Below are 26,690 nucleotides of genomic sequence, written 5' to 3' on the forward strand. Positions count from 1 at the left end.
TATTTGATTAAACACTTTTGTGATTAGGTGTAAATTCGGTCCAAATAAGCATTCAGAAACATTCTGTGTTAAAATGTAGTTCGCGTTTTAAGAAATTCCTCTCTGAATACAATCTTTGAAGGCACATACAACCACATACATAAGTCACTGATGCACAGCATTAAGGTTAACAATATTCTAAAATACCCTGCATTAAATGAATGTCACCATAATGCAAGGGTTAGAGCTATGCGGGATCCTACCCTAAACCCTAAACCAGGGGCGTCAAACTCATTCCATGGAGAGGCATAGTGTTTGCTTGTTTTTGTTTTTTCCTTTCAATTAAGCCCTAGACACCCAGGTGAGGGGAGTTCCTTACTAATTAGTTACCATGATTAATCAATAAAGTACAATGGAGGAGTGAAAACCCTCAGACACTCAGCCCTCGTGGAATGAATTTGACACATGTGCCCTAAACCTTAACCACTACCCTTATCCTAACCTTAACCATGACCAGAAACCTTACATAACCCTAACCTTTTGAAATGTCTACTTCAATGGGTTAGGGACGTCCCAAGTATCCCTGATTGCATTGATCACAATGCAAGCGACACTCGGATGAATTTAGTGAATCGGTTTCCGGTAGTGACGTGGTTCCACTTCCAGGGAGGACTTCTGCATTGTTTTGATTCTGAGAGCCCCATCGCCAGCTAATTTCTGGATTTTTAACCAAAAAGAATAAGTTACAGGTTAGTGTACTCTATTGTGAACAAATTATTAAATAAAGTGAAAAACACAGACCTGCTTCACTATTGTCGGATAAACCAAAACCCTTTTAACCAGCAAAGTAGCGAGCTAGCGAAGATGCATGCTAGCTAACGTTAAAATAGAATTAGGACATGTGACGTTAACGTTATATCTTCCCAGAAGGAACTTCAGTTGTGCTAAGTCAGATAAGATAAAGATGTATAACTAGTCAAGTATAGTTACCTAGCTACCTGCCTTGCAGACCAGAGACTAGTCAGCTAGCTAGTGCTTGGCAAGCTATTAAACATATTGTCTAGTCAGACCATCACTAGGGACCTCAAACGTTCAGCCTGCTGCTCAGACCCCATGGACGCTCTAGTCTAGACCAGTGGTTACACCAAAACAAGTATATATATTTTTTTCTTCCAAGAAACTCAGTCCTGCTTTAAACTTACTCTTGAAGCTTGTAGTTGTAAAATGCACTAGGTGCAATTTCGAAATTGGGTAGTGAATGTTAGTCATTGCATACTTTATAAGTTGTCAGTGATGTCCAGATCAACTAGCCCATGTCAGCTAAAAAAATTATATATATTTCGTTTTTTTAGCCAATAGATATTATTGTACATTTTGTCACTCAAATGTCACATGAATGCACATTAGACATTGCAAAATGTATAGAATTGAAAGAAAATTTGCTTTAAAATGGTAAACAATGTTGCACCCCATGGCAAAATGTGTACAATTGCAGGAAATAAGCTTTAAACCTGCAAAATTCTCTCCACCAACAAGAGGTGTAAACGATCTGTGTCATAAACAGTGCTTGTGCCCATAGAAATAGATGTGGCATGTTCCCGCAGCCCTCCTTTTTACCTCAGATTGGTGATCTTAGTAAACAAGTTTATAGTCAACATGATGACAAGATCAATTGCTTAAAGGGATATTTAGTTTTTTTGCATTTTTAGACCTAATTTTCCACTTACTCAGTGTTGAAGCAGCATTCAGACAGTTGATTTGGTCAGACTTCCATTCCTGAGATTTCTTTGGCTGGCTTAGTTGCTTGCATGAGCCATATGGTGGTAGTGACCAGACTCACCCAAAAAATGTGCTTCAAAACGTCCCACAAGAAACTCTACAGCCATCTCATGTCTTTGTGGCCTATACCCACGTCAATATCAAAATACTTAACTGTTTCCACTATTACGAGCATAAATGTGTATAACTCCCGACTTTTTACTCCCTGTTTTGCCCTTGTCTTACAACTCATTTCTACGCCACTACTACATCCGCGCACTGCTAGTCTCGCTTGGCCACACCTCCAAATTCCACTGGCCTGGTTTTGAGGTTGGCGCAGGGCAGACACGGCTTTCAAGCGCTACACCACCCAAAATGATTAAATCAAAACATGTCTAAGTCAGACAGCTGCGAGCCTGAAGAGGATGCATACTTTGCAGAACCATAATTTATATGAGCCAGAATATGCTGATGAAGAGCATTGACAGATAGAAGCCAAGACAACACTGGGGGAAATGGCAACAGGTGATCCGGCAGACCAGCAACAGCACCCAGAAAGAGAGTCACGGTGAACTGTAAATATGAAAAATGCAAGGTAATGCCGATCAAAATTGGGTGTCTGTGCTGTTCCGATGGGACTTGATAAAGCCAACACTTGAAGAACTAAATTTGTCTGCCAAAGACACTTATGGTGTCGGGAACAGCACAAGTCTGTGTGACAGATCATGCAGATTTCCCAGCCCGTATCAACCCAGGAGTAATTGAAAGGTTTTTCCATGTCCCTAAGATCAACTGGGGAAAAAGGGACCACATCCAGCAGGACCAAAGAGGCAGCTGTCGATATAGTAAGTTAACATTTTAAATTGAAGTTATCAATAATGTACAGTATAGATATAAATTTCAATATATTATGTGTCCTATAATGATCCCATATTGATCTTTTCCCATTCCATAGTCAATATTGTGATGGAATGGGCACTCAAGGGAGAAGCTTGGAAAAGGTAATGGACAAGTAAAGCTGTCCTGCGTTGCTGAGGCAATCTGTAGAAAGAATCCTTCACCTTCAAGAGTATACGTTGGATTTATGCAGTCTGAGGACACACATCTGGTTCTCTGAACCACTTGATTCTCAAGAACGTATAAAGACTGAACACGTAATGATACCAAGTTTTATTACACATCTATGGCTATAACCATGTAAATATAAGGTGTATAACTGCCTATGAGTATGTGAACAACAGTTACTTGTTCTTCAACATGTTTCCAAATAAAGCTTGTTTTTATGACACACAAACATGTTCCCAGATAAAGACAACACTGCAAGTATGTGTTGTTGACAATCAATTTGTAATGAAGGTAAAAGTAAACACGCATACATACAACTAATAGAAAAATACACTTTTGAATAAGTAAATGAACATGTAAACATGTTATACACTACTACTTTAGCAATCCATCTACCTATGTACCTTCTTCGACATCTAGGCTATCCGTATCCTTATCCCTATTATAGCTAGTGAAATGCTGCTAGTTTGCCTTATTCATATTTCCGTATGTATAGCCACGCGCTCTGTTGACAAGCAAGAGATGACACCTACTCCGGAGTGTCAGACTTGTTGCTCACGTGAGTGGAACAACATACTTCAGCTGAAGTAGCTAGTCCATTTTCATCAAAATCATAATCGCGAATGTTTGCAGAAAAAAACTATCGCATTTTGACAGCCCCCCCCCCACAAAAAAAAAACATAAAAGACAATAGAATTTTATGTGGAGATGTTTTGAAGCATGTTTTTGGGTGAGTCTGGGCACTACCACTATATGGCTCATGCAAGCAACTAAGCCAGCCAAAGAAATCTCAGGAATGGATCTTTCCAAAACAACTGTCTGTAGGATGCTTTAACACTAACAGTAAGTGGAAAATTAGGTCTAAAATGCTAAAAGCATAAATATTCCTTTTAAAACAGATCAATATATTTGGTTTTGTACTGTCGATTTTGTCGTTAGCGCTGAGGGTCGCAGGACATAGAACGCAGCAATAATTTTCTTTCTCAAATGGAAGGGATAATTCGGGGCGGTTTCTCTATAAAGGTTGCTGGCCACAAACCAATACACAGATTTGAAAGTCAAACTATCACATACAGTGGCTTCAGAAAGTATTCACACCCCTTGACATTTTCCACATGTTCTTACAGCCAGAATTTAAAAAAGTTTTTTAACGTGGAATATTTTTTTTTTAGACATTTTTACAAATTAATATAAAATGAAATGCTGAAATGTCTTGAGTCCATAAGTATTCAACCCCTTTGTTGTGGCAAGCCTAAATAAGCAAATTTTGACTCCTGAGCTTAACTCCTCTCTGTACCCCACACAAATTCTGTGAGGTCCCTCAGTCGAGCAGTGAATTTCAACCACAAAGACGGGGGAGGTTTTCCAATGCCTCGCAAAGAAGGACACCTATCGGTAGATGGGTAAAAAAAAGAAATAAGCAGACATTGAATATCCTGTTGAGCATGGTGAAGTTATTAATTACACTTTGGATGGTGTATCAATACACCGTCACTACAAAGCTACAGGCATCCTTCCTAACTCAGTTGACCGAGAGGAATGAAACCGTTCAAGGATTTCACCATGAGCCCAATAGTGACTTTCAAACAGTTAGAGTTTAATGGCTGTGATAGAAGAAAACTGAGGATGGATCAACAACATTGTAGTTACTCCACAACACTAACCTAATTGACAGAGTGAAAAGGAAGCCTGTAAAGAATAAAACTATTCCAAAACATGCTTCCTGTTTGCAACAAGGCACGAAAGTAATACTGCAAAAAATGTGGCAAAGCAATACATTTCTTGTTTTGAATAATGTGTTATGTTTGGGGCAAATCCAATCCAACACATTATTGACTACCACTCTCCATATGTTGAAGCATAGTGGCGGCCGCATCATGTTATGGGTATGCTTGTAATCGTTAAGGACTGGGGCATTTTTCAGGATTAAAAAAATATGTGGAATGGAGCTAAGCACAGGCAAAATCCTAGAGGAAAACCAGTCTGCTTTCCACCAGACACTGGGAGATTAATTCACCTTTCAGCAGGACAATAACCTAGAACGCAAGGCCAAATATACACTGGAGTTGCTTACCAAGAAGTCAGTGAATGTTCCTGAGTGTCCGAGTTACAGTTTTGACTTAACAAATCGTCTTAAATCTATAGCAAGACCTGAAAATGGTTGTCTAACAATGATCAACAACCAAGTTTGACCGAGCTTGAAGAATTCTGAAAAATATAATGAGCAAATGTTGCACAATCCAGGTGTGGAAAGGTCTCAGACTCACCCAGAAAGACTCACAGCTGTAATCGCTGCCAAAGGTGCTTCTACAAAGTATTGACTCAGGGGTGTGAATAATTATGTAAATTAGATTTTCTGTATTTAATTTTAAATTTGCACAAAAAAATCTAGACATGTTTTCACTTTGTCGTCATGGGGTATTGTGTGTAGACGGGTGAGGAAAAAACATATTTAATCCATTTTGAATTCAGGCTGTAACAACAAAATGTAGGAGTAGGAATACTTTCTGAATGCAGTGTAAATAGCAGCCAACTGTTGTCACTGTTGAAATCCTATGGCAGGTCGTAATTCGTTGAAGTTAACTAAGAGAAAAAGTTGTTTGTTCCATTTTCCGTGGAGGTAGCCTCCCGAAATCAACATCCACCATTCCAAAATATATACTGAACAAAAATATAAACGCAACATGCATCAATTTCAAAGATTGAGTTACAGTTCATATAAGGAAATCAGTCAATTGAAATAAATTCATTAGGCCCTAATCTATGGATTTCACATGACTGGGAATAAAGATATGCATCCTTGAAAAAAAAGGTAGGGGAGTTGATCAGAAAACCAGTCAGTATCTGTGTGACCACCATTTGCCTCATGCAGCGCAACACATCTCCTTCGCATAGAGTTGATCAGGCTGTTGATTGTGACCTGTGGAATGTTGTCCCACTCCGCTTCAGTTGTTGTGCAAAGTTGCTGGATATTGGCGGGAACTGGAACACGCTGTCATACACGTCGATCCCAAACATGCTCAATGGGTGACGTCTCGTGACTATGCAGGCCATGGAAGGACTGGGACATTTTCAGCTTCCAGGTATTGTGTACAGATCCTTGCCACATGGGGCTGTGTCTTATCATGCTGAAACATTAAGTGATTGCAGCAGATGAATTGTGCATTCAAGTTGCCATCGATAAAATGCAATTGTGGCCGTAGCCTGCCATTGACATCAGCAAACCGCTCACGCACATGATGCCATACACGTGGTTTACCGTTGTGAGGTCGGTTGGACGTACTGGCAAATTCTATAAAACAAAGTTGGGAGGTGGCTTATGGTAGAGAAATGAACATTCAATTCTCTGGCAACAACTCAGGTGGACATTCCTGCAGTCAGCATGCCAATTGCACGCTCCCTCAACTTGAGACATCTGTGGCATTGTGTTGTGTGACAAAACTGCACATTTGAGTGGCTTTTTATTGTCCCAAGCACAAGGTGCACCTGTGTAATGATCATGCTGCTTTATTAGCTTCTTGATATGCCACACATACAGGTGGATGGATAATCTTGGCAAAGGGGAAATGCTCACTAACAGGGATACAAACATTTGTGCTCAAAATTTGAGAGAAATAAGCTTTTTGTGCTTAAGTACAATTTCTGTGATCTTTTATTTCAGCTCATGAAACATGGGCCCAACACTTTACATGTTGCGTTTTATATATTTTTTCAGTGTACATTCAAGGACAAGCACATTTTTACATTGTTGGAGGGAAATGCTTTAAAACTCTGGCCCTGGGAACCCAAAGGGGTGCACATTCTCTCTCTCCCCCGGCCCCCACCCAACCCCAATGAAAGGATTGATGGGTGCCGAGGGCACTGAGACCTGGAAGCACAACTCAGAGGTATTCAGACAGGTATGGTAACATATTTTATTAGCAGGATCAAGCCATCCACACACAATGGATGCATATCAAATATTTAAAAATAAAGAACAGCATCAGTAAGCCAGACAATTTACAAGTCAAATGGAGGGTCAGGCCCTTGTAGGTCTATAAAGGTTGCACAGGTGGAATGAAATGCATCATTTTTAAAGTACAACCAATTTTTTTCTAGTTTTAATAAAGTGAATCAAATTGTGCAGTCATCGACCGTGCAATGGAGGGTGGACGTTTTACCACTCAAGAACTATACATCTCTTGGCGAGGATAGTAGAGAAAGCAAGTGCATCCTAAACTTGTCTGGACACCATTAAGTCAGTAGGTGGTAGACCAAAAAGGGCAACCAGAGGGCACAATTCTACATTGACTCCAAAAATTACAGATGTCAAAACATAACGATCTTGGCAGCAAAACATATGACAGGGATGCAAACTAGTCACCTTTCGGCGAAATTCGACGTTTTAAATCCAAAATAGTGATTCGTGTAGATCCGATGAGAGAACTTTTTTGGAGGGGGGGTGGAGGATCACTACTGGCTGTAAGCGAACGAGTGATGCGCGTTTGGAGCAATACTATCCAATGCTCAGCCAATCGATCACATAAGAGAATGCAGCGCAGCACCCGACTGAAGAGAGAAGAGATCCAATTTACTAGTTACAGCATCAGCTAGAGCTCTGGAAAGGCAGCTTGCCAGTTACAGCAGCGCGTCCCCTGAACGATAACGTTAGGCGAGAAGCCTGACCACGGACACGGGGTGAGAAGGTGATGAAGCCTACTTCATTATGTTGTAACCGAAAAACAACTGGCATTTGGAAAGTTTGAGGTGAGGGAGACGGTGTGGTGGAACAAGTATTAGCATTGTTAAGTATCATGCTAGCTGGATCGAATTCTCCTTTAGCTAGCTAGATAAATGTTGAGGAACATTAGCCAACTTATCTGATCAAATAATTGAGTTTATGGCGTGAAAATTAGCTTGCTAATGAAGTCAGACAGCTAACGTTAGCTAGTTAACGTTACATCAGATGAGCTAACGTTAATAACCTTACCAATTCGCTATAGTATTAACTGTTATACGACTCCTTGACGTTCCTCAAGTTATAACGCGTTAGTTGCTTACTGGACCCTGGCAATCTGTGAAATTGTAACTAGCTAACGAACTAACCACTATTTGTTAACTAATGTTTTCCCTCTACAGTATGTGATTAATTTTCAGAATTAGGTGAAAATGAGGCGTTGCTTGTTAACAAGTGGATTCAGGGATCAAGTGTAGCTGGAGCTGGGCCTCGCTATGGAGGTGAAAGGAACACCACACACTTTCTCACAGGCAGAAAGTGTACAATGTAATAATGTGCAGTGTAGCCCAAATATATTGTTTTTGTTGTGTTGAACTTGACAGTAACACGTGTGTGTGTGTGTGTGAGGGGGATGATACTTTCTTTTTTTTACTCGGTGAATGTTATTTTTGCACATGTAGCCATCGGGAACTTAATGTCTATGCTGGCCACTATAATAGAGCAAAAATAGAATGCCAGTTTGTTTCATTCTATTTCTACTTTAAGATGTTTTTTCCCCCCAAGTGCAATATTTAGATATGTGTGGTCACAAGCCTTCTATTATAAAGGCTGTCATGGCTAACCTCAATATTAGTGTATTGTTTTTTTCTCAAGACTTGAGTGTCATTTGCAGTAAAGTCTAGGCAACAAATAACATTGGATTGCTTTCTTTACATGTTTTAGCTGTGAGTTAGGTTCACATGAACCACTTTATTTTACACACAGAGACTGATCATGTAGATCATATTCTTTGTTGTTTAATTAGTTAACATGCATTTCCCCCTAGTGTCACCTTTTTGGGCCCTGAGCAGTCTGATATGAGTAAGATCTACAGAAGCCTCTACATCGGTCACATAGAGGGTCTAGGTTTGGATACATTTTACTTAGCCTGGACTTAGTCCAATAGATTCGGTGTAGCAGCTTGAACTGATCAAGTGCATGTCTAGCACAAATAGACGATGTATGAACACTCAACACTACTTGCTTCCATTCCTCATTGAAGAATTCATAGTTAAGATCTTCCCATTTTGTTTTAATGTTCAGAATAGAGGAGGGTTGTACCAATGAGAGAGAGAGGCATATTGTTGCAATTTCTTTTCAGGCCCTGGATTAAAATAGTATCTAATAGTGAAGCTGCATTCCGTACTTGAGTTATTTTTTTGCATCTTTTACTTACGGTTTTGTGCACCAGGTTTATTAACCTCTCTGGGACATGTGGGACAACTATTATATCCCATTTTAAAGATGCACTTCTCGTTAATCCAACCACATTGTCCGATTTTAAAAAGGCTTTACGGCGAAAGCATAACATTAGATTATGTTAGGACAGCGCCGAGACAAGAAAAACCACACAGCCATTTTCCAAGCAAGGAGGGGCGTCACAAAAACCAGAAATATAGCTAAAATTAATCACTAACCTTTGATGATCTTCATCAGATGGCACTCATAGGACTTCATGTTACACAATACATGTATGTTTTGCTCGATAAAGTTCATATTTATATCCAAAAACCCAATTTTTTACATTGGCGTGTAATGTAAAGAAATGTTTTGCCTCCCAAAACTTCCGGTGAATGACCACATCAATTTACAGAAATACTCATCATAAACATTGATAAAATATTAAACTGTTATTCAAAGAATTATAGATACACTTCTCCATAATGCAACCACTGTGTCAGATAAAAAAAAAAAAACTTTACAGCGAAAGCACACTTTGCAATAATCTGAGTAGAGCGCTCAGAGACGAAACCAAACCCGCCATTTTGTGGAGTCAACAAAACTCAGAAATAACATTTATAAATATTCACTTACCTTTGATGATCTTCATCGGAATGCACTCCCAGGAATCCCAGTTCCCCAATAAATGTTCATTTGTTTCGATAAAGTCCATATATATGTCCAAATACCTCCTTTTTGTTTGCGCGTTCGGTAGAGTACTCCAAATGCACTGTACTCGCACAGCTAAGTTCAGGCGAAAAGTCAAAGTTATATTACAGTTCGTAGAAACATGTCAAACGATGTATAGAATCAATCTTTAGGATGTTTTTATCATAAATCATGCATAATATTCCAACCGGACGATTCCTTTGTCTTCAAAAAAGAAAAGGAACACAGCTAACTCTTACGGGAGTGCGCGCCACTGGGCTCATGTCATTTTCTCAGTCATCTGACTCCAGGACCTCTTATTCTCTCCCCATTCACAGTAGAAGCATGGAACAACGTTCTAAAGACTGTTGACATCTAGTGGAAGCCCTAGGAGGTGCAAAATGACCCCACAGACACTGTATACTGAATAGGGAATCACTTGAAAAACTACAAACCTCAGATTTCCACACTTCCTGGTTGGATTTTTCTCAGGTTTTTGCCTGCCATATGAGTTCTGTTATACTCACAGACATCATTCAAACTTCAGAGTGTTTTCTATCCAAATCTACTAATAATATGCATATCCTGCCTTCTGGGCCCGAGTAGCAGGCAGTTTAATTTGGGCACGTCATTCATCTGAATTTCCGAATACTGCCCCCTGTCACTAAAAAGTTAAACAGCTGAAAATACAATCTTTTTGGTTATTGAAAATATATTTTACAGCGGTTTAGATGGTACAATGATTCTCCAGGATACACTATGCATTGTTTGTTTTGTCACTAACAGAAATTAGGCAAACCATTCCAATTCTAGCAACCAGGAAATGGTGGAATGATTTCGGCATATTGCAATCAAATTAGAAATCAGCTATCATGCTGGTTAATGCGATGATGTCTATTGAATTTGGAAAAATTCACACACTCGGCCCCGCCCCACCTACTCAGCCGGTACTGAGTTGCAGCCGTGGCATACTGTATACATTTTACTAAACAGTATGGGCTAAATAGTATGCAGTTTAATCTTAAGGATTGGACCCTTTTTTTTCTATTTCAATTTCCGCCCAGAAACAGCAGGGGTTCAAACTGTAGAACCCAGCTCCTACATTTGAATATAAAAATAGATTTTATCAAACAAAACTGCTACATTTTATCTCTGGGACCCCCAGGATGACAAATCAGAGCAAGATTACTGAATTATTTACCTTCAGAAGTGAATATATCAAACAATTACATTATTTACCTTCAGAGATGAATATATCAAACAATTTGCCGTGATAAAAGTTTTTTGTTGTTGTGCACTCCTCAAACAATAGTATGGTATTTTTTCACTGTTACAGTGCAGTTAGATTTAACAAGAATGTAAGCTTTCTGCACATATGTCCTGGAAAGTTGGCTGTTACTTACATTCTAGTCACATTTGCGCACGTTAGCAACAACCGCCCCAGTATAGGGACACCGATCCCGTAGAGGTTTTAAGTATGTTGGACACTAGTATGGGTATTCGGACACAACCAGTAACTTGTCATTTTTGCAGATTTAAGTGTATGAGCTAGTAATGTATCTATTGTTTACAAATTAGCTATGACATAGCCAATGAATATATATATATATATATAGCACAACTTCAGATTTCACCCCCACCTCAAAATCGAATGGTTGGAAGTGAGCTTCTTTTCTGCTCCCGCTTTGGCCATGCAGTGCGCCTCGTAAGTGATTCCTCGTTCTGAAATGATCAACTTTACCCTGTATATTTAAAAAATGACCATATACACTGAGTGTACAAAACATTAGGAACACCATCCTAATATTTAGTTGCACCCCTTTGCGCTCAGAACAGCCTCAATTTGTCAGGGCAGGGACTCTACAAGGTGTCATTCCACAGGGATGCTGGCCCATGTTGACTCCAATGCTTCACCCGAATGTGTCAAGTTGGCTTGCTGTCCTTTTTGGTGGTGGACCATTCTTGACACACACAGGAAACTGTTGAGTGTGAAAAACCCAGCAGCGTTAAATCATGGCTTTCACCTGGTCAGTCCATGTCATGGAAAGAGCAGGTGTGCCTAATGTTTTGTACACTCAGTGTATACTGATTGTTAAAGCAAAACTATAGCGGATGCCAAACCTGAACAATATAAAATATATTGTAAGCCCCTGACTTTTAATAGCTTACTTTTATTCCGGTAAAACGTTTTCAACAGCGCATAGATAAAAATAACCTAGCAAATTACATAGGTTGTCACTCAACTAAGGAAGCCTAATATCACTCATGACATTTTAGCATTTGACTGCTGAAGGTGCCACACAGATGTGCAAGATCAGAAACAGGCTGTGTCCCTTGTGTTGGTCAGCGTGCGTAGCTGGGCACAGTGTGAAGTTTGACTAGGCTACTGATATTGCCTGGGGCTGTTCAGAATGCAAAATGACTTGTAGATCAATGACTGTCAACACAGTTACATGCTTAGTTCGGCACTGAAGGAGAGGACGCATCAGTTGTCACAAAATATTAGGTATATCTGGAAGTTAGAAATAAAGTAATATGAGCAAAAATAACATTTTAAATTGCAGATTCGTATTGCTTGAATCGATTTTCTGACCGACGCATGCTACATTTGGATCGGTTTGGAGTCCACGGACCGATGCAGTCACATCTTAAACATTTGAATTGGGAACCGATGCGAATTGGTGAATCATTACATTCCTACTTTTATCCCAATTTGCGTTGATAATGGTCTAGGCCGAAGTGGTTTTCTCCTTTGAGTTATCTAATACGCTCATTTCTTTTTGTAGAACAGTCCAAACGATTGGAGTGAGAGTCAAGTGTTAAACGATAAGAGCATGACATCACTGCGTCCAGCATCCAGACAGCAAACATGGCATAGCAAACGTTGACACTGACTCAACTGGGTCTCAATGTCAGTGCTTCACTGTCAAAGAGCAAAGGAAGGAATCGTCACCTCTATTTCCAGTTTCAGTAACTTCCTGTTAGTCACGGTGTGCACTGCACACTAAGGACCAACATGTTAGGCCTATTTGCCTGTTTCGTCTTATATGCTACAGCCTGAGCCAAAATAAATGAACTTTCTTCTGTGAGAGCTCATTCATGTGGAGCAATGATTCTCCACCATATTGCTTTTACCTGTCTTATATAGGAATATACAAGTAAATCACCTTGATGAAGGAAGGATGCACTGAAAAACATTTGAATTCTACAGTTAACTGCAAAAATAAAGAAAACACAAAGTGTCAAAAGTTAATTGGGCTCCTGAGTGGCGCAGTGGTCTAAGACAATGCATCTCAGTGCAAGAGGCGTCACTGCAGTACTTGGTTCGAATCCAGGCTGCATCACATCTGGCCGTGATTGGGAATCCCATAGGGCGGCACACAATTGCCCCAGCGTCGTCCGGGTTTGGCCGGGGTAGGCCGTCATTGTAAATAAGAATTTGTTCTTAACTGACTTGCCTGGTTAAATAAAGGTTTTTTAAATAGGGCTTTGGGCCGCCACGAGCTGCCAGAACAGCTTCAATATGCCTCGGCATAGATTCTACAAGTGTCTGGAACTCTATTGGAGGGATGAGACACCATTCTTTCATGAGAAATTCCATAATTTGGTGTTTTGTTGATGGTGGTGGAAATCGCTGTCACAGGCACCGTTCCAGAATTTCCCATGTGTTCAATTGGGTTGAGATCTGGTGACTGAGACACACACACACACCTTTTAAGACCCCATGCTCCTTTGAGACCCCTCTTTCATTGCGATGTGTAATGGAAATGGCACATATGGGATATGTTTTCATCTGTTTGGAGGGTGGATTTTTCTTTTGTCAAACTTCCTTAAATGTGACAAATTATGATGGAAACTGTTTTTTGAATAAATTACGATTGCTGAATAATTTCAAGGTACGCGGGGCAAAATCTATTTTTTCAACTATAAACATTTTCTTTGCAGGACAAGGATTGTCCTGACTTTCAAGAATGCCTGAATTGCTTCACTTTGCTTTTGTGGCTGGCTGGCTGGCTGGCAAGTTTCACCACAATTATTTCAGATCTACAGGAGTGTAAGTTTCACAAAGGCACAGACCGTGGCGACACATTGGAACGTGATAATTATTAGAATAGGGCAGATATTAGTCAATTATTGCATTCTATCCATGCTGGCTTTCGCTGGCTACCTGAGACATGAGGGCACACAGGCTGTCACCAATGTATTCATGGACAATTTGCCTAATTGGGTAATTGAAACACTTCAACTACTTCAATTTTATTCGACACTTAAGTTTGTGAGAGAACTTTTTTTTAAAGTCTGGCATCATTACAGCCAGCTGTTTTTATTGACACGATAGTTAAATCGAAACGCACCCTTGCAGGCAATTGCTGCATCTATTTTCTATGCAAACTTTCTAAATGTCGACACAAAATGACTGGACAAGTTAATGGAAACAACTACAGTGATCTCTTCTAGCCACTGTAGCCGAAATAACGAGTAACTGGGCATTTTTATAAATGACCCTAAGCATGGTGCTTAATTAAATCAGAAACCTCACCTGTGTTTAAGCACCTGCTTTCAATATACTTTGTATCCCTCATTTACTTAAGTTTTTCCTTTATTTTGGCAGTTACCTGTATGTGTGTACTGTGATTTCCCCTGCAGTAGAGGGCACTAATGCTTCATTCCACTTTCCTCTGGGTAGAGTTTTCTTTCTTGATCTGTCAGGAGTTCCTGTGTTTTCTCATGGGATTGTCTTCAGTAGCAATTGCAACAGTAGTGTTATTTTTGTATATATATATATATTTTTTTTACAATGACTTTGTCAATTCTGTCTTTTTTTTAAAGGACATTCTACTCCAATGCATGAAAATTCAATTATGCTGACACCACCTGAAATAACTGATGTGCGCCACAGAGCAAGCGCAAGCGGTGGCTCTGCTCGTGGCTCTCATTTGCGCTTTTGCTCACTTTTTGAAGGTAGTTTTGCGAGCCATTTATAGGATATTTGAATTACAGGAAAGTTTGCAAGATTATACTTTTTTTGTAGCAGTCTGCAGAAATGTTTAGACTGTTAAGGTGCTGTATGCACAATAGGAACTAATGTTGTTTGTTTCCACTGTAGGCTCCTTTCCTGGAGGCTGAGGCGATGGAAGAGCAGACAGGCTCACCTGGTAACACAGACAACAGCAGCCAGAGAAATGAAGAGGAGGTGAGACCATGTCATTTAAATAACCATTACACACTCAGGGCTGGTTTCCCGGGTCCAGATTAAAAGCCTGGACTGTAAAACGTTCAATGGTGTGTTAGATAAGGGCTGTAACAAAAGCCACCACCCCTTGCCTAGAGTTAGCTTGCCTGGAATCCAAACTGTTTCAACAGAGGATATACGTTTTGGATTCCAGAGTAAGCACCATTTATGATAAGTGCTAACTTTAGCTGTGTTTGTTTTGCCACATCTCCCCACCCTTCCCTCCGCGTCGCCACAGAAGCCCAGGCGCAGCAGCTGGACCAAGGGCCGTAAGAGGAAGAAGCCAGTGAAGGACAGCAACGCCCCCAAGGCACCGCTGACGGGCTATGTGCGCTTCATGAACGACCGGCGTGAGCAGCTGAGGGCTGAGCGGCCTGACGTGCCCTTCCCAGAGATCACCAGGATGCTGGGCAATGAGTGGAGCAAACTGCCGCAGGAAGACAAGCAGGTTAGCCATGCAGCTACACTGGCCTGAAAAGGTTAACCCCCTAAGGTCTATGTCCGTGCCCCCACCGAAATCTAATTAGCATAATCAAAAAATCCCAATTAAAATCTGTCGGTTTAAGTTAGAGATACTGTTTCTGTTTTTTGCACTGGATGCGTCTCAATCCACCGCATCCGCCTATGTCGCACAAGGTGACTGAGCTAGAGCAGTGTTTGTCAGACCATGAGACATCCTGAAAATCGTGGTTCTCACAAAATCGTCAGTAGTGTCCAAACGGTTTGGGCTACAATATGACCCATCTGTGGAAAGGTGAGACTCACAAACACTTAAATGTTGTTTTTCTCTAGGACCCCCACAGGCCTCCCAAGACTCATCTGAAAGTCTCCCGGTACCAAAACAATGAATGGAAGTATATATGGAGACTGTTTAGTTCCAAAAATAAGGGGTTAAATACATGTATAAAAACAAATGTAGACATTTGGAGGGGGGGGGGGTGAAACTGTTGTTCCATGTAGTCAATCTGTTATTCAATGAGTTTGTATGGGCTAATAGTAGTAAGGCCAAATACACATTTATCAAATTATTTATTATATAAACTTGGCAAAAAAAGAAACGTCCCTTTTTAAGGACCCTGTCTTTCAAAGATAATTCGTAAAATCCAAATAACTTCACAGATCTTCATTGTAAAGGGTTTAAACACCGTTTCCCATGCTTGCTCAATGAACCATAAACAATTAATGAACATGTACCGTGGAGTGGTCATTAAGACACTAACAGCTTACGGATGGTAGGCAATTAAGGTCACAGTTATGAAAACTTAGGACACTAAAGAGGCCTTTCTACTGACTCTGAAAAACACCAAAAGAAAGATGCCCTGGGTCCCTGCTCATCTGCGTGAACGTGACTTACACGGAACCCAAACCGTCTGCGCGCGTACGCCATCGTGCGTTATCGTGCATACATTTATTTTGTCCCCCTACACCAAACGCGATCACAACACGCAGGTTAAAATATCAAAGCAAACTCTGAACCAATTACATTAATTTGGGGGCAGGTCGAAAAGCATTAAACATGTATGGCAATTTAGTTAGTTAGCTTGCACTTGCTAGCTAATTTGTCCTATTTAGCTAGCTTGCTGTTGCTGGCTAATTTGTCCTGGGATATAAACATTGAGTTGTTATTTTACCCGAAATGCACTAGGTCCTCTACTCCGACAATTAATCCACACATAAAACAGCCAACCGAATCGGTTCTAGTCATCTCTCCTCCTTCCAGGCTTTTTCATCTTTGAACTTATATGGTGATTGGCATCTAAACTTTCATAGTATTACTACACCGACCAGCAAAACAGTTCGTCTTTCAATCACCCACGTGGGTATAACCAATGAGGAGATGGTACGTGGGTACCTGCTTCTATAAACCAATGAGGAGATGGGAGAGGCAGGACTTGCAGCGCAATCTGCGTCAGAAATAGAAAGGAGCCCTTGGCATTGCAGACGCTCGTTGGTGCGCATGAGCAGTGTCGGTGCAATAATTGAATAACATGGATTTCAACATTTATTTTGCGACGCTCACGATGTGTCCGGTCTGGTTAGACATGCTGCAAGGAGGCATGAGGACTGCAGACGTGGCCAGGGCAATAAATTGCAATGTCCTACTGAGACGCCTAAGACAGCGCTACAGGGAGACAGGATGGACAGCTGATCGTCCTCGCAGTGGTAGACCACGTGTAACAACACCTGCACAGGATCGGTTCATCCGAACATCACACCTGTGGGACAGGTACAGGATGGCAACAACAACTGCCTGAGTTACACCAGGAATGCACAATCCCTCCATCAGTGCTCAGACTGTCCGCAATAGGCTGAGAGAGGCTGGACTGAGGGCTTGTAGGCCTACTGTAAGGCAGGTCCTCACTAGACATCACCGGCAACAACTTCGCCTATGGGCACAAACCCACCATCGCTGGACAAGACAGGACTGTCAAAAAGTGCTCTTTACTGACGAGTCGTGGTTTTGTCTCACCAGGGGTGATGGTGGGATTCGCATTTATCGTCTAAGGAATGAGCGTTACATCGAGGCCTGTACTCTGGAGCGGGATCGATTTGGAGGTGGAGGGTCCGTCATGGTCTGGGGCGGTGTGTCACAGAATCATCGGACTGAGCTTGTTGTCATTGAAGGTAATCTCAACGCTGTGCGTTACAGGGAAGACATCCTCCTCCCTCATGTGGTACCCTTCCTGCAGGTTCATCCTGACATGACCCTCCAGCATGACAATGCCACCAGCCATACTGCTCGTTCTGTGCGTGATTTCCTGCAAGACAGGAATGTCAGTGTTCTGCCATGGCCTGCGAAGAGCCCGGATCTCAATCCAATTGAGTACGTCTGGGACCTGTTGAAACGGAGGGTGAGGGCTAGGGCCATTCCCCCCCAGAAATGTCCAGGAACTTGCATGTGCATTGGTGGAAGAGTGGGGTAACATCTCACAGCAAGAACTGGCAAATCTGGTGCAGTCCATGAGGAGGAGATTCACTGCAGTACTTAATGTAGCTGGTGGCCACACCAGATACTGACTGTTACTTTAGATTTTTACTCACCCTTTGTTCAGGGAGACATTATTCCATTTCTGTTAGTCACATGTCTGTGGAACTTTTTTCAGTTTGTCTCAGTTATTGAATCTTGTTATGTTCATAGAAATGTGTGTGTGTGTGTGTGTGTGTTATATATATATATATATATATATATATATATATATATATATATATATATATATATACTGCTCCAAAAAATAAAGGGAACACTTAAACAACACATCCTAGATCTGAATGAAAGTAATAATCTTATTAAATACTTTTTTATTTACATAGTTGAATGTGCTGACAACAAAATCACACAAAAATAATCAATGGAAATCCAATTTAACAACCCATGGAGGTCTGGATTTGGAGTCACACTCAAAATTAAAGTGGAAAACCACACTACAGGCTGATCCAACTTTGATGTAATGTCCTTAAAACAAGTCAAAATGAGGCTCAGTAGTGTGTGTGGCCTCCATGTGCCTGTATAACCTCCCTACAACGCCTGGGCATGCTCCTGATGAGGTGGCGGATGGTCTCCTGAGGGATCTCCTCCCAGACCTGGACTAAAGCATCCGCCAACTCCTGGACAGTCTGTGGTGCAACGTGGCGTTGGTGGATGGAGCAAGACATGATGTCCCAGATGTGCTCATTTGGATTCAGGTCTGGGGAACGGGCGGGCCAGTCCATAGCATCAATGCCTTCCTCTTGCAGGAACTGCTGACACACTCCAGCCACATGAGGTCTAGCATTGTCTTGCATTAGGAGGAACCCAGGGCCAACCGCACCAGCATATGGTCTCACAAGGGGTCTGAGGATCTCATCTCGGTACCTAATGGCAGTCAGGCTACCTCTGGCGAGCACATGGAGGGCTGTGCGGCTCCCCAAAGAAATGCCACCCCACACCATGACTGACACACCGCCAAACCGGTCATGCTGGAGGATGTTGCAGGCAGCAGAACGTTCTCCACGGCGTCTCCAGACTCTATCATGTGTGTCACGTGCTCAGTGTGAACCTGCTTTCATCTGTGAAGAGCACAGGGCGCCCGTGGCGAATTTGCCAATGTTGGTGTTCTCTGGCAAATGCCAAACGTCCTGCACGGTGTTTGGCTGTAAGCACAACCCCCACCTGTGGACGTCGGGCCCTCATACCACCCTCATGGAGTCTGTTTCTGACCGTTTGAGCAGACACATGCACATTTGTGGCCTGCTGGAGGTCATTTTGCAGGGCTCTGGCAGTGCTTCTCCTGCTCCTCCTTGCACAAAGGCGGCGGTAGCGGTCCTGCTGCTGGGTTGTTGCCCTCCTACTGCCTCCTCCACGTCTCCTGATGTACTGGCCTGTCTCCTGGTAGCGCCTCCATGCTCTGGACACTACGCTGACAGACACAGCAAACCTTCTTGCGACAGCTCGCATTGATGTGCCATCCTGGATGAGCTGCACTACCTGAGCCACTTGTGTGGGTTGTAGACTCCGTCTCATGCTACCACTAGAGTGAAAGCACCGCCAGCATTCAAAAGTGACCAAAACATCAGCCAGGAAGCATAGGAACTGAGAAGTGGTCTGTGGTCCCCACCTGCAGAACCACTCCTTTATTGGGGGTGTCTTGCTAATTGCCTATAATTTCCACCTGTTGTCTATTCCAATTGCACAACAGCATGTGAAATGTATTGTCAATCAGTGTTGCTTCCTAAGTGGACAGTTTGATTTCACAGAAGTGTGATTGACTTGGAGTTACATTGTGCTGTTTAAGTGTTCCCTTTATTTTTTTGAGCAGTGTGTATATTTATATATATATATATATATAACACACACACACACACACACACACACACACACACACACACACACACACACACATACAGTGGGGAGAAGAAGTATTTGATACACTGCCGATTTTGCAGGTTTTCCTACTTACAAAGCATGTAGAAGTCTGTCATTTTTATCATAGGTACACTTCAACTGTGAGAGACGGAATCTAAAACAAAAATCCAGAAAATCACATTGTATGATTTTTAAGTAATTCATTTGCATTTTATTGCATGACATAAGTATTTGATACATCAGAAAAGCAGAACTTAATATTTGGTACAGAAACCTGTTTGCAATTACAGAGATCATACGTTTCCTGTAGTTCTTGACCAGGTTTGCACACACTGCAGCAGGGATTTTGGCCCACTCCTCCATACAGACCTTCTCCAGATCCTTCAGGTTTCGGGGCTGTCGCTGGGCAATACGGACTTTCAGCTCCCTCCAAAGATTTTCTATTGGGTTCAGGTCTGGAGACTGGCTAGGCCACTCCAGGACCTTGAGATATATATAATATATATATATATATATATATATATATATACACACACACACTTCAAGGGGTCTTAAATTTTTGAATCAAATAGCAAAATGATCCTTGTATGACCTTCTTAAGCAGCCTTAAATTAACCATTCAAGAGAATACTTTTTGCTCATTATTGTGGATCGTTACTCCAAATACAAAGGATTCCTATTCTGTTGGTTTTGACGGATGCCATGAACATTGATCTATTGTAAGGAAATCACCACCAGGACAGATTTTCCTCTACTACAACAATCCGGTCAGGTATATCCTGTTGATTGTATTTTTTGTGTGACTGATATTTTTGCATTTTGAAGGGGGATTGCTCATTTTTGTTTTTTGATTGACTTTGGGACTATTTTTGGATTGGATTCTGGACTTCCATATTGACATTGGACATTGAGAATTGTGTTGGGATTCTATTTGGGATTTGGACTTTATTTTGGGCCTATTTGTAAGAAAGTGAATTGTTTATTTTGATGGAAACTCATTTGTTGACAATATATGCATATTTTGCTCACTTTATATAATTTTGTCTGTCTTGCTTTGGTTGCTCTCATATGAACACAGTATTCTTTGAACTTTAATAATGTAGAATGGTTTTAGATCCAAGCCGATTGTTACACAGTTGATGGATAGTGTCAATCGCTTTAACTGGAGGAAACTGGTATTCCTCTCATTGTGTCCACTCTATGAGGTCCAAGTCGCTCCACCCTCTTACCACACTCTGTCATTCCCCCATATGCTTATTAGCAGCACAGCAATTTGGCTACAGCTGTCAATATTAATTCGAATTTTGAATCAATCAAAAAGGTTTTAAGCGGCTATGATTGATATCCTGTTTCTCCCCCTCTGTCTCTCTCCCTCTTCTCTGTGTGCAGCGCTACCTGGACGAGGCGGAGAGGGACAAGGAGCGCTACATGCGTGACCTGGAGAAGTACCAGAAGACGGAGGCCTACAAGCACTTCACCCGGAAGGTGCAGGAGAAACAGAAGGTCAAGAGGCACCGGGGAGGTAAAACACCACCGAAAGAGTTGCGTCATGTTCATTAGGGCATGCAACGGTTGATCCTATAACGCTCCTCTCAAGGGCTGCATCCCAATATAAAACAGTTTTCCTTTTCTTTATAACCACTGATCAGAAAAAAGGCCAGTGCACCTTTGAAACTTGACAATGTTTGCCCCCACAGGGTCAGATGGGTTTGAAACAACATATTTCTCCCTACAGATCAGCTGTGTTGAAGGAAAATAGTTTGGTTCAACAGCCCACACAAGCTTTTCAGCCTTATACATGTGCTTTCTGTTCAATATGATACATTGGCAAGCTGCTCTTTTGTTATGCCTTCAAATAAGACAGATGAGAAAAAGCATCCCATTGGAAACACTGGAGGTGTGTACAATACAACCTCATTATCAGATACATTTATTTGATAGCTGAGCTTTTCTGTGCTTTGGGATGGCTCCCATTACTAGTTTTAAAACATCTCTTTGACTCATCCTCAATGAGTTCAAGATGTAGCAAAGGCACGCTGCACAGAGGAAGCATGAATCATCTCCTGTCCCTTTTTATTTTTTTTATTCCTTCCTTTCTCACAGATGGCGGGCACCAGGTAGCCAACGAATCTCTTCACGAGGTGAGTTGACCCTACCACACCCAATCCCTCCTATACGCTAAAGCAAACAAATAGCTAAAAGTGCTCGTCTTGAAGAAAATCCAATTGGGTCCAGTCGATTGGCTCGAGAGCTGGAAACAGCAAGGTTGTTGCGCTAGTCAAACCAGGGAATGGTTAATATGATGATGGAAATGGTCCCATGGGGCTCAGTTGGTAGAGCGTGGAGCTTGCAACGCCGGGGTTGTAGGTGTCTGCTAAATGACTAACATGGTCCCGTGGGGCTCAGTTGGTAGAGCGTGGAGCTTGCAACGCCAGGGTTGTGGTTGTCTGTCTGCTAAATGTCTAACATGGAAATGCAGCTTGAAAAGTTCTGTTCTGTAGTAATCTCGCCATTAGCATAAATCATAATGCTGCAGTCACAATTGATCACACATGAACAACTTAATGATTTGCTGTATGTTGGGCATTCTTATAAGGGCCTTGGCACAATATCCTCACCTAAGTACCCCAACTTCTCAAGGGTCTGGCCCCCTCTCGCTTCACATTAAGCGCTTACTGGAGCGGCACTAAAGCCCGATTAAACCCGCTTTGACACTCATTTATGTAGGGCTGCAAGCCCATGGCTTCTTGTAAGTGTGTAATTCATTTTTTATGGAGTTAAGCACTGTAATTAAAGGGTATGGCCTTTTCAAACACAGGAGGGAAAACACCAAGGTAACTTCTTAGCTGGAATTAGGAGTTCTGAAATGACACCAGCATTTCTTCCAGATTAGCATACTCTTTAGGTGGGGCGTAAAGGCTTGCGAAGCAACATCCAGGACTGTAGGGTACAGACACAAGACAATGTTTTCAATTCATACTTATTGCTCTTTTTCCCACTTTTTAAAAGATTCCACTCATAATGCATGTTTAACTCCATAGTGTAACTTTGTTTATGACCATCTACTGCTAAATGACTAAAATGTTGTAACTAAGCGTCCCCTTTTTCCAGAGTTTCAATGCGCTATCCAGTGAGTGGCCAATCTCCACCTGCTGCCATCCCACTGCCCATACAAGATGAATGAGCACAGCCCAACACACATTAGTCCACATCACAATAGCAAAGATCACTTTTACTACAAGGGCCCACTGTGCCTGTCTAGCAATAGACACTAGTTTTCAGTCCAATGAGAAATTATTGTGGTTTAGGGAAATGATTGGTGGCAACAGTGTTTAAACTGTTAGATTTTTACATTTTTTTATTTAGCAGGCTTCTTATCCAGAGCAACCTACGTTGCAGCCACCAAATGTTGGTGCAATGTATATGGTTGATCAGAGCTTCAAACCATTTCCTCCCCCTCTCAAACGTGTTCACTCAGTTTTACAAGCATCTCTCTCTCACCCACTCACTCATTTTTTTTTCTCCACCCCATTAGAAGGACACAGAGGGCAAGGAAAGGTCTGTGTTCGACATTCCCATCTTCACAGAGGAGTTTCTCAACCACAGCAAAGGTACACAGCATTTTTGTTTTGCAATGTTTGTTTTACTCCAGTAACTTCCTTCCCAATACTAAATTGTTGTTGACTAGAGCACCCGTACTCATCTCCAAAATATCTGCCCCTCTTTAGGTAACAACACAATAGCAACTAAAAACACAGAGGATTCAATTGAATTATTGATACTATTTACCCTCCCTGCTACCTCACATCACATACCTTAACACCCGTTTCCTCTGACCGAGGCATTTGTCTGTCTTCGCACACAGCACGGGAGGCGGAGATGCGTCAGCTGCGCAAGACCAACATGGAGTATGAGGAACGCAACGCGGCACTGCAGAAGCACGTGGAGAGCATGCGCGGCGCTGTGGAGCGCCTGGATGGCGACGTGAGGCAGGAGAGGGGACGCAACGGGCTGCTCCAGCAGCACCTGGAGACCCTGCGCCAGGCCCTGACCAGCAGCTTCTCCTCTGTGGCCCTGCCTGGTGAGAGTGACACACACACACACACACAAACAGGTATATGAAAACAATACCACACACACACATATATCCCTACTGTCCCCATCACACACGCTTCAGTACCTCAGCTCAAGGTCTTATGCGATCACTTCAGGGAAACAGCGGATATCTTTTGTTCATTACCATCAACCCTCACTTCAACGGCTTCTTCAAACCGCAGAGGCCCTGTTTGAAAACTTCTGCCTCCTGTCACCTTTTGAGAACTAATTTTCTGTGATTATGCAAGTCCTCCTTGTTGATAAATTATTCAATATTTTACGGGGATTATAACCAGGAGCCTGATTTGACATTTCCTCCTGTGTGAAATTTGCATGGATAATCTTCAGAGGGAAACAGAAGTAAAAGCTCCTTGTTTTTATTCTTGTGCGTTTTGGAACCCTGAGTGAGCCCTTAACGTCCCTCCACCATTCCATGGTTCTATGTGTTCTACACCTTGATATTGTAAACAGGGCAATATTCATTAGGCACCAAACAGACAAACATGGAGGTACTACCTGAATTTTTCCAAAAAGAAAATGCTCGTATTCCTTTTCCATTGCAAAATGTTTTGCTACGATGTACCCTAGTTAAATAGGACTCAGGCCTGTATACATTCCCATGCTCAAGTTACCCTCTCGCCTGCAGTTAGTGGGGAGACCCCTACCCTGGACACCATCGACTCCTACATGAAAAAGCTCCATGGTATCATCCTGAGTAACCCGCAGGAGCACGATAACCTCATCGGCACCGTGAGAGAGGTGGTCAACCGGCTGGACAGGTAACTACCAAACTCTAGGTTTTTTTTGTGTGTTATATTTTACTTCTAATTGCATGGTAAAATTGTATTATCACAAAAGAAGTTTACCTAACACTCTTTCCTATTGTTTTGAAAGAACTGTATAAATCCTAGTTAATTCCTTTTTCATATACACTACATGACCAAAAGTATGTGGACATCTGCTCTTCGAACATCACATTCCAAAATCATGGGCATTAATATGGAGTAGGTCCCCCCTTTGTTGATATAACGGCCTCCACTCTCTGGGAAGGCTTTCCACTAGATGTTGGAACATTGCTGCAGGAATTTGCCACGAGTATTAGTGATGTTGATTACTGGTGTTGGGCGATTAGGCCTGGCTTGCAGTCAGCGTTCTTTTTCATCCCAAAGGTGCTCGATGGGGTTGAGGTCAGGGCTCTGTGCAGGCCAGTCAAGTTCTTCCACACCGATCTTGACAAACCATTTCTGTATGGACCTCGCTTTGTGCACAGGGGCATTGTCATGCTGAAACAGGAAAGGGCCTTACCCAAACTGTTGCCACGAAGTTGGAAGCACAGAATCATCTAGAATGTCATTGTATGCTGTAGCATTAAGATTTCCCTTCACTGGAACTAAGGGGCCTAGCCTGAACCATGAAAAACAACCCCAGACTATTATTCCTCCTCCACCAAACTTTACAGTTTACACTATGCATTCGGGCAGGTAGCGTTCTCCTGGCATCTGCCAAACCTATGGTGAAGCGTGATTCATCACTCCAGAGAACGCATGAGCTGTTCCAGAGTCCAATGGCGGCGAGGTTTACACCACTCCAGCCGACGCTTGGCATTGCGCATGGTGATCTTAGGCTTGTGTGCAGCTGATCGGCCATGGAAACCCATTTCATGAAGCTCTAGACGAACAGTTATTGTGCTGACGTTGCTTCCAGAGGAAGTTTGGAACTCGGTAGTGAGTGTTGCAACCAAGGATAGACAATTTGGCTGAGCTGCTGTTGCTCCTAAACGTTTCCACTTCACAATAACAGCACTTACAGCTCTAGAAAGGCAGAAATTTGACAAACTGACTTGTTGGAAAGGTGGCATCCTATGATGGTGCCACGTTGAAAGTCACTGGGCTCTTCAGTATGGCCATTCTACTGCCAATGTTTGTCTATGGAGATTTCATGGCTATGTGCTCGATTTTATACACCTGTCAGCAATGTCTGTGGCTGAAATAGCCGAATACAGTAATTTACAGAGGTAACCACATACTTTTGTATAAATAGTGTACCTTCATCATGGGATATTCTCTTTGATCCTAAGCTTAGGATTTCCCCCAACATTGCCTGCTGTAAAACCAGAGAAATACTGGTGTGAAACCAGACTGAGCTAGCCTCAATTGAACCATAGCCCTAGGTTAATGACAGCCTGGGGCTAGGAAACCCATTTAAAAACTCTTAATATCTTTTGTGATTATTTTCTCTTTTGTAGGTAATTGGACTCAGCTGGACTATTTGACTGTTGTGGCCACAGGGATTGTGAGAATCCAAACCTCTTCATTGTCTGGTCCAGTTTAGGATTTCCATCGAGACGGTGATTTTAAAACACCTTTTATTAACTTTAGTGAAGTGAAAATGTGTTGGGAATATCATTATAATTTTTTTTTTTTATCTGTTGACGCTATCAGTGTAGTTATAATCATTTTATAGAAAATGCCATCCTGGAGATGATGTCAGTTCAAAAATGACTTTGTTCTGTAAGATTCCAAACTTCATGTGTCATTCAAGCCCCATTCCAATCATAAATAACTTCTCTGCCACTGTGTCAACGTAATGATGTGCATATAGAAGTATTTGGTTGACATTTGAATTCACTTAAGCCTGTATGTTTACTGTTCTTTTTATTTGTCAAATTCTTTTAATGTCAAGATTTGAGTCTCTTCAAATGTTAGCTGATTTGAGAAATGTCACATTGTGTTTGTGTTGCATCACACATAAGCAGGGGTTGTTTGTATTCTATAGCAAAAGCTTTTGTTAAAAAAATTCTGTGCCAGTCCAAATTTATTTTGATAGTTGTGGAAAAAGTACTCGTTTGTCTTCAATAAAATGCATTTACAGAA

General features: G+C 41.8%; 1 protein-coding gene across 4 annotated transcripts; it reads left to right on the forward strand.

Moving 5' to 3' along the window:
• Positions 1 to 605: 605 nt before the first annotated feature.
• On the forward strand, positions 606 to 26,690 carry hmg20a (high mobility group 20A). Of its 4 annotated transcripts, XM_014123821.2 has the most exons (10): positions 631 to 728; positions 2,525 to 2,582; positions 14,754 to 14,840; positions 15,118 to 15,327; positions 21,112 to 21,244; positions 21,826 to 21,863; positions 23,258 to 23,333; positions 23,588 to 23,803; positions 24,464 to 24,596; positions 26,063 to 26,690. In XM_014123821.2, exons 3-10 carry the CDS (start codon positions 14,778 to 14,780, stop codon positions 26,064 to 26,066), a joined length of 873 nt encoding a protein of 290 aa, XP_013979296.1. In that variant the 5' UTR covers positions 631 to 728; positions 2,525 to 2,582; positions 14,754 to 14,777; the 3' UTR covers positions 26,067 to 26,690. The 4 variants fall into 4 exon arrangements, with proteins under 4 accessions (XP_013979295.1, XP_013979296.1, XP_013979294.2 ...); XM_014123820.2 differs by lacking the exon at positions 2,525 to 2,582 and having other exon boundaries at positions 606 to 728; XM_014123818.2 differs by lacking the exons at positions 631 to 728; positions 2,525 to 2,582 and adding an exon at positions 14,587 to 14,608.

This window comes from Salmo salar, chromosome ssa10 (assembly GCF_905237065.1).
Source record: "Salmo salar chromosome ssa10, Ssal_v3.1, whole genome shotgun sequence".
Taxonomy (NCBI): domain Eukaryota; kingdom Metazoa; phylum Chordata; class Actinopteri; order Salmoniformes; family Salmonidae; genus Salmo; species Salmo salar.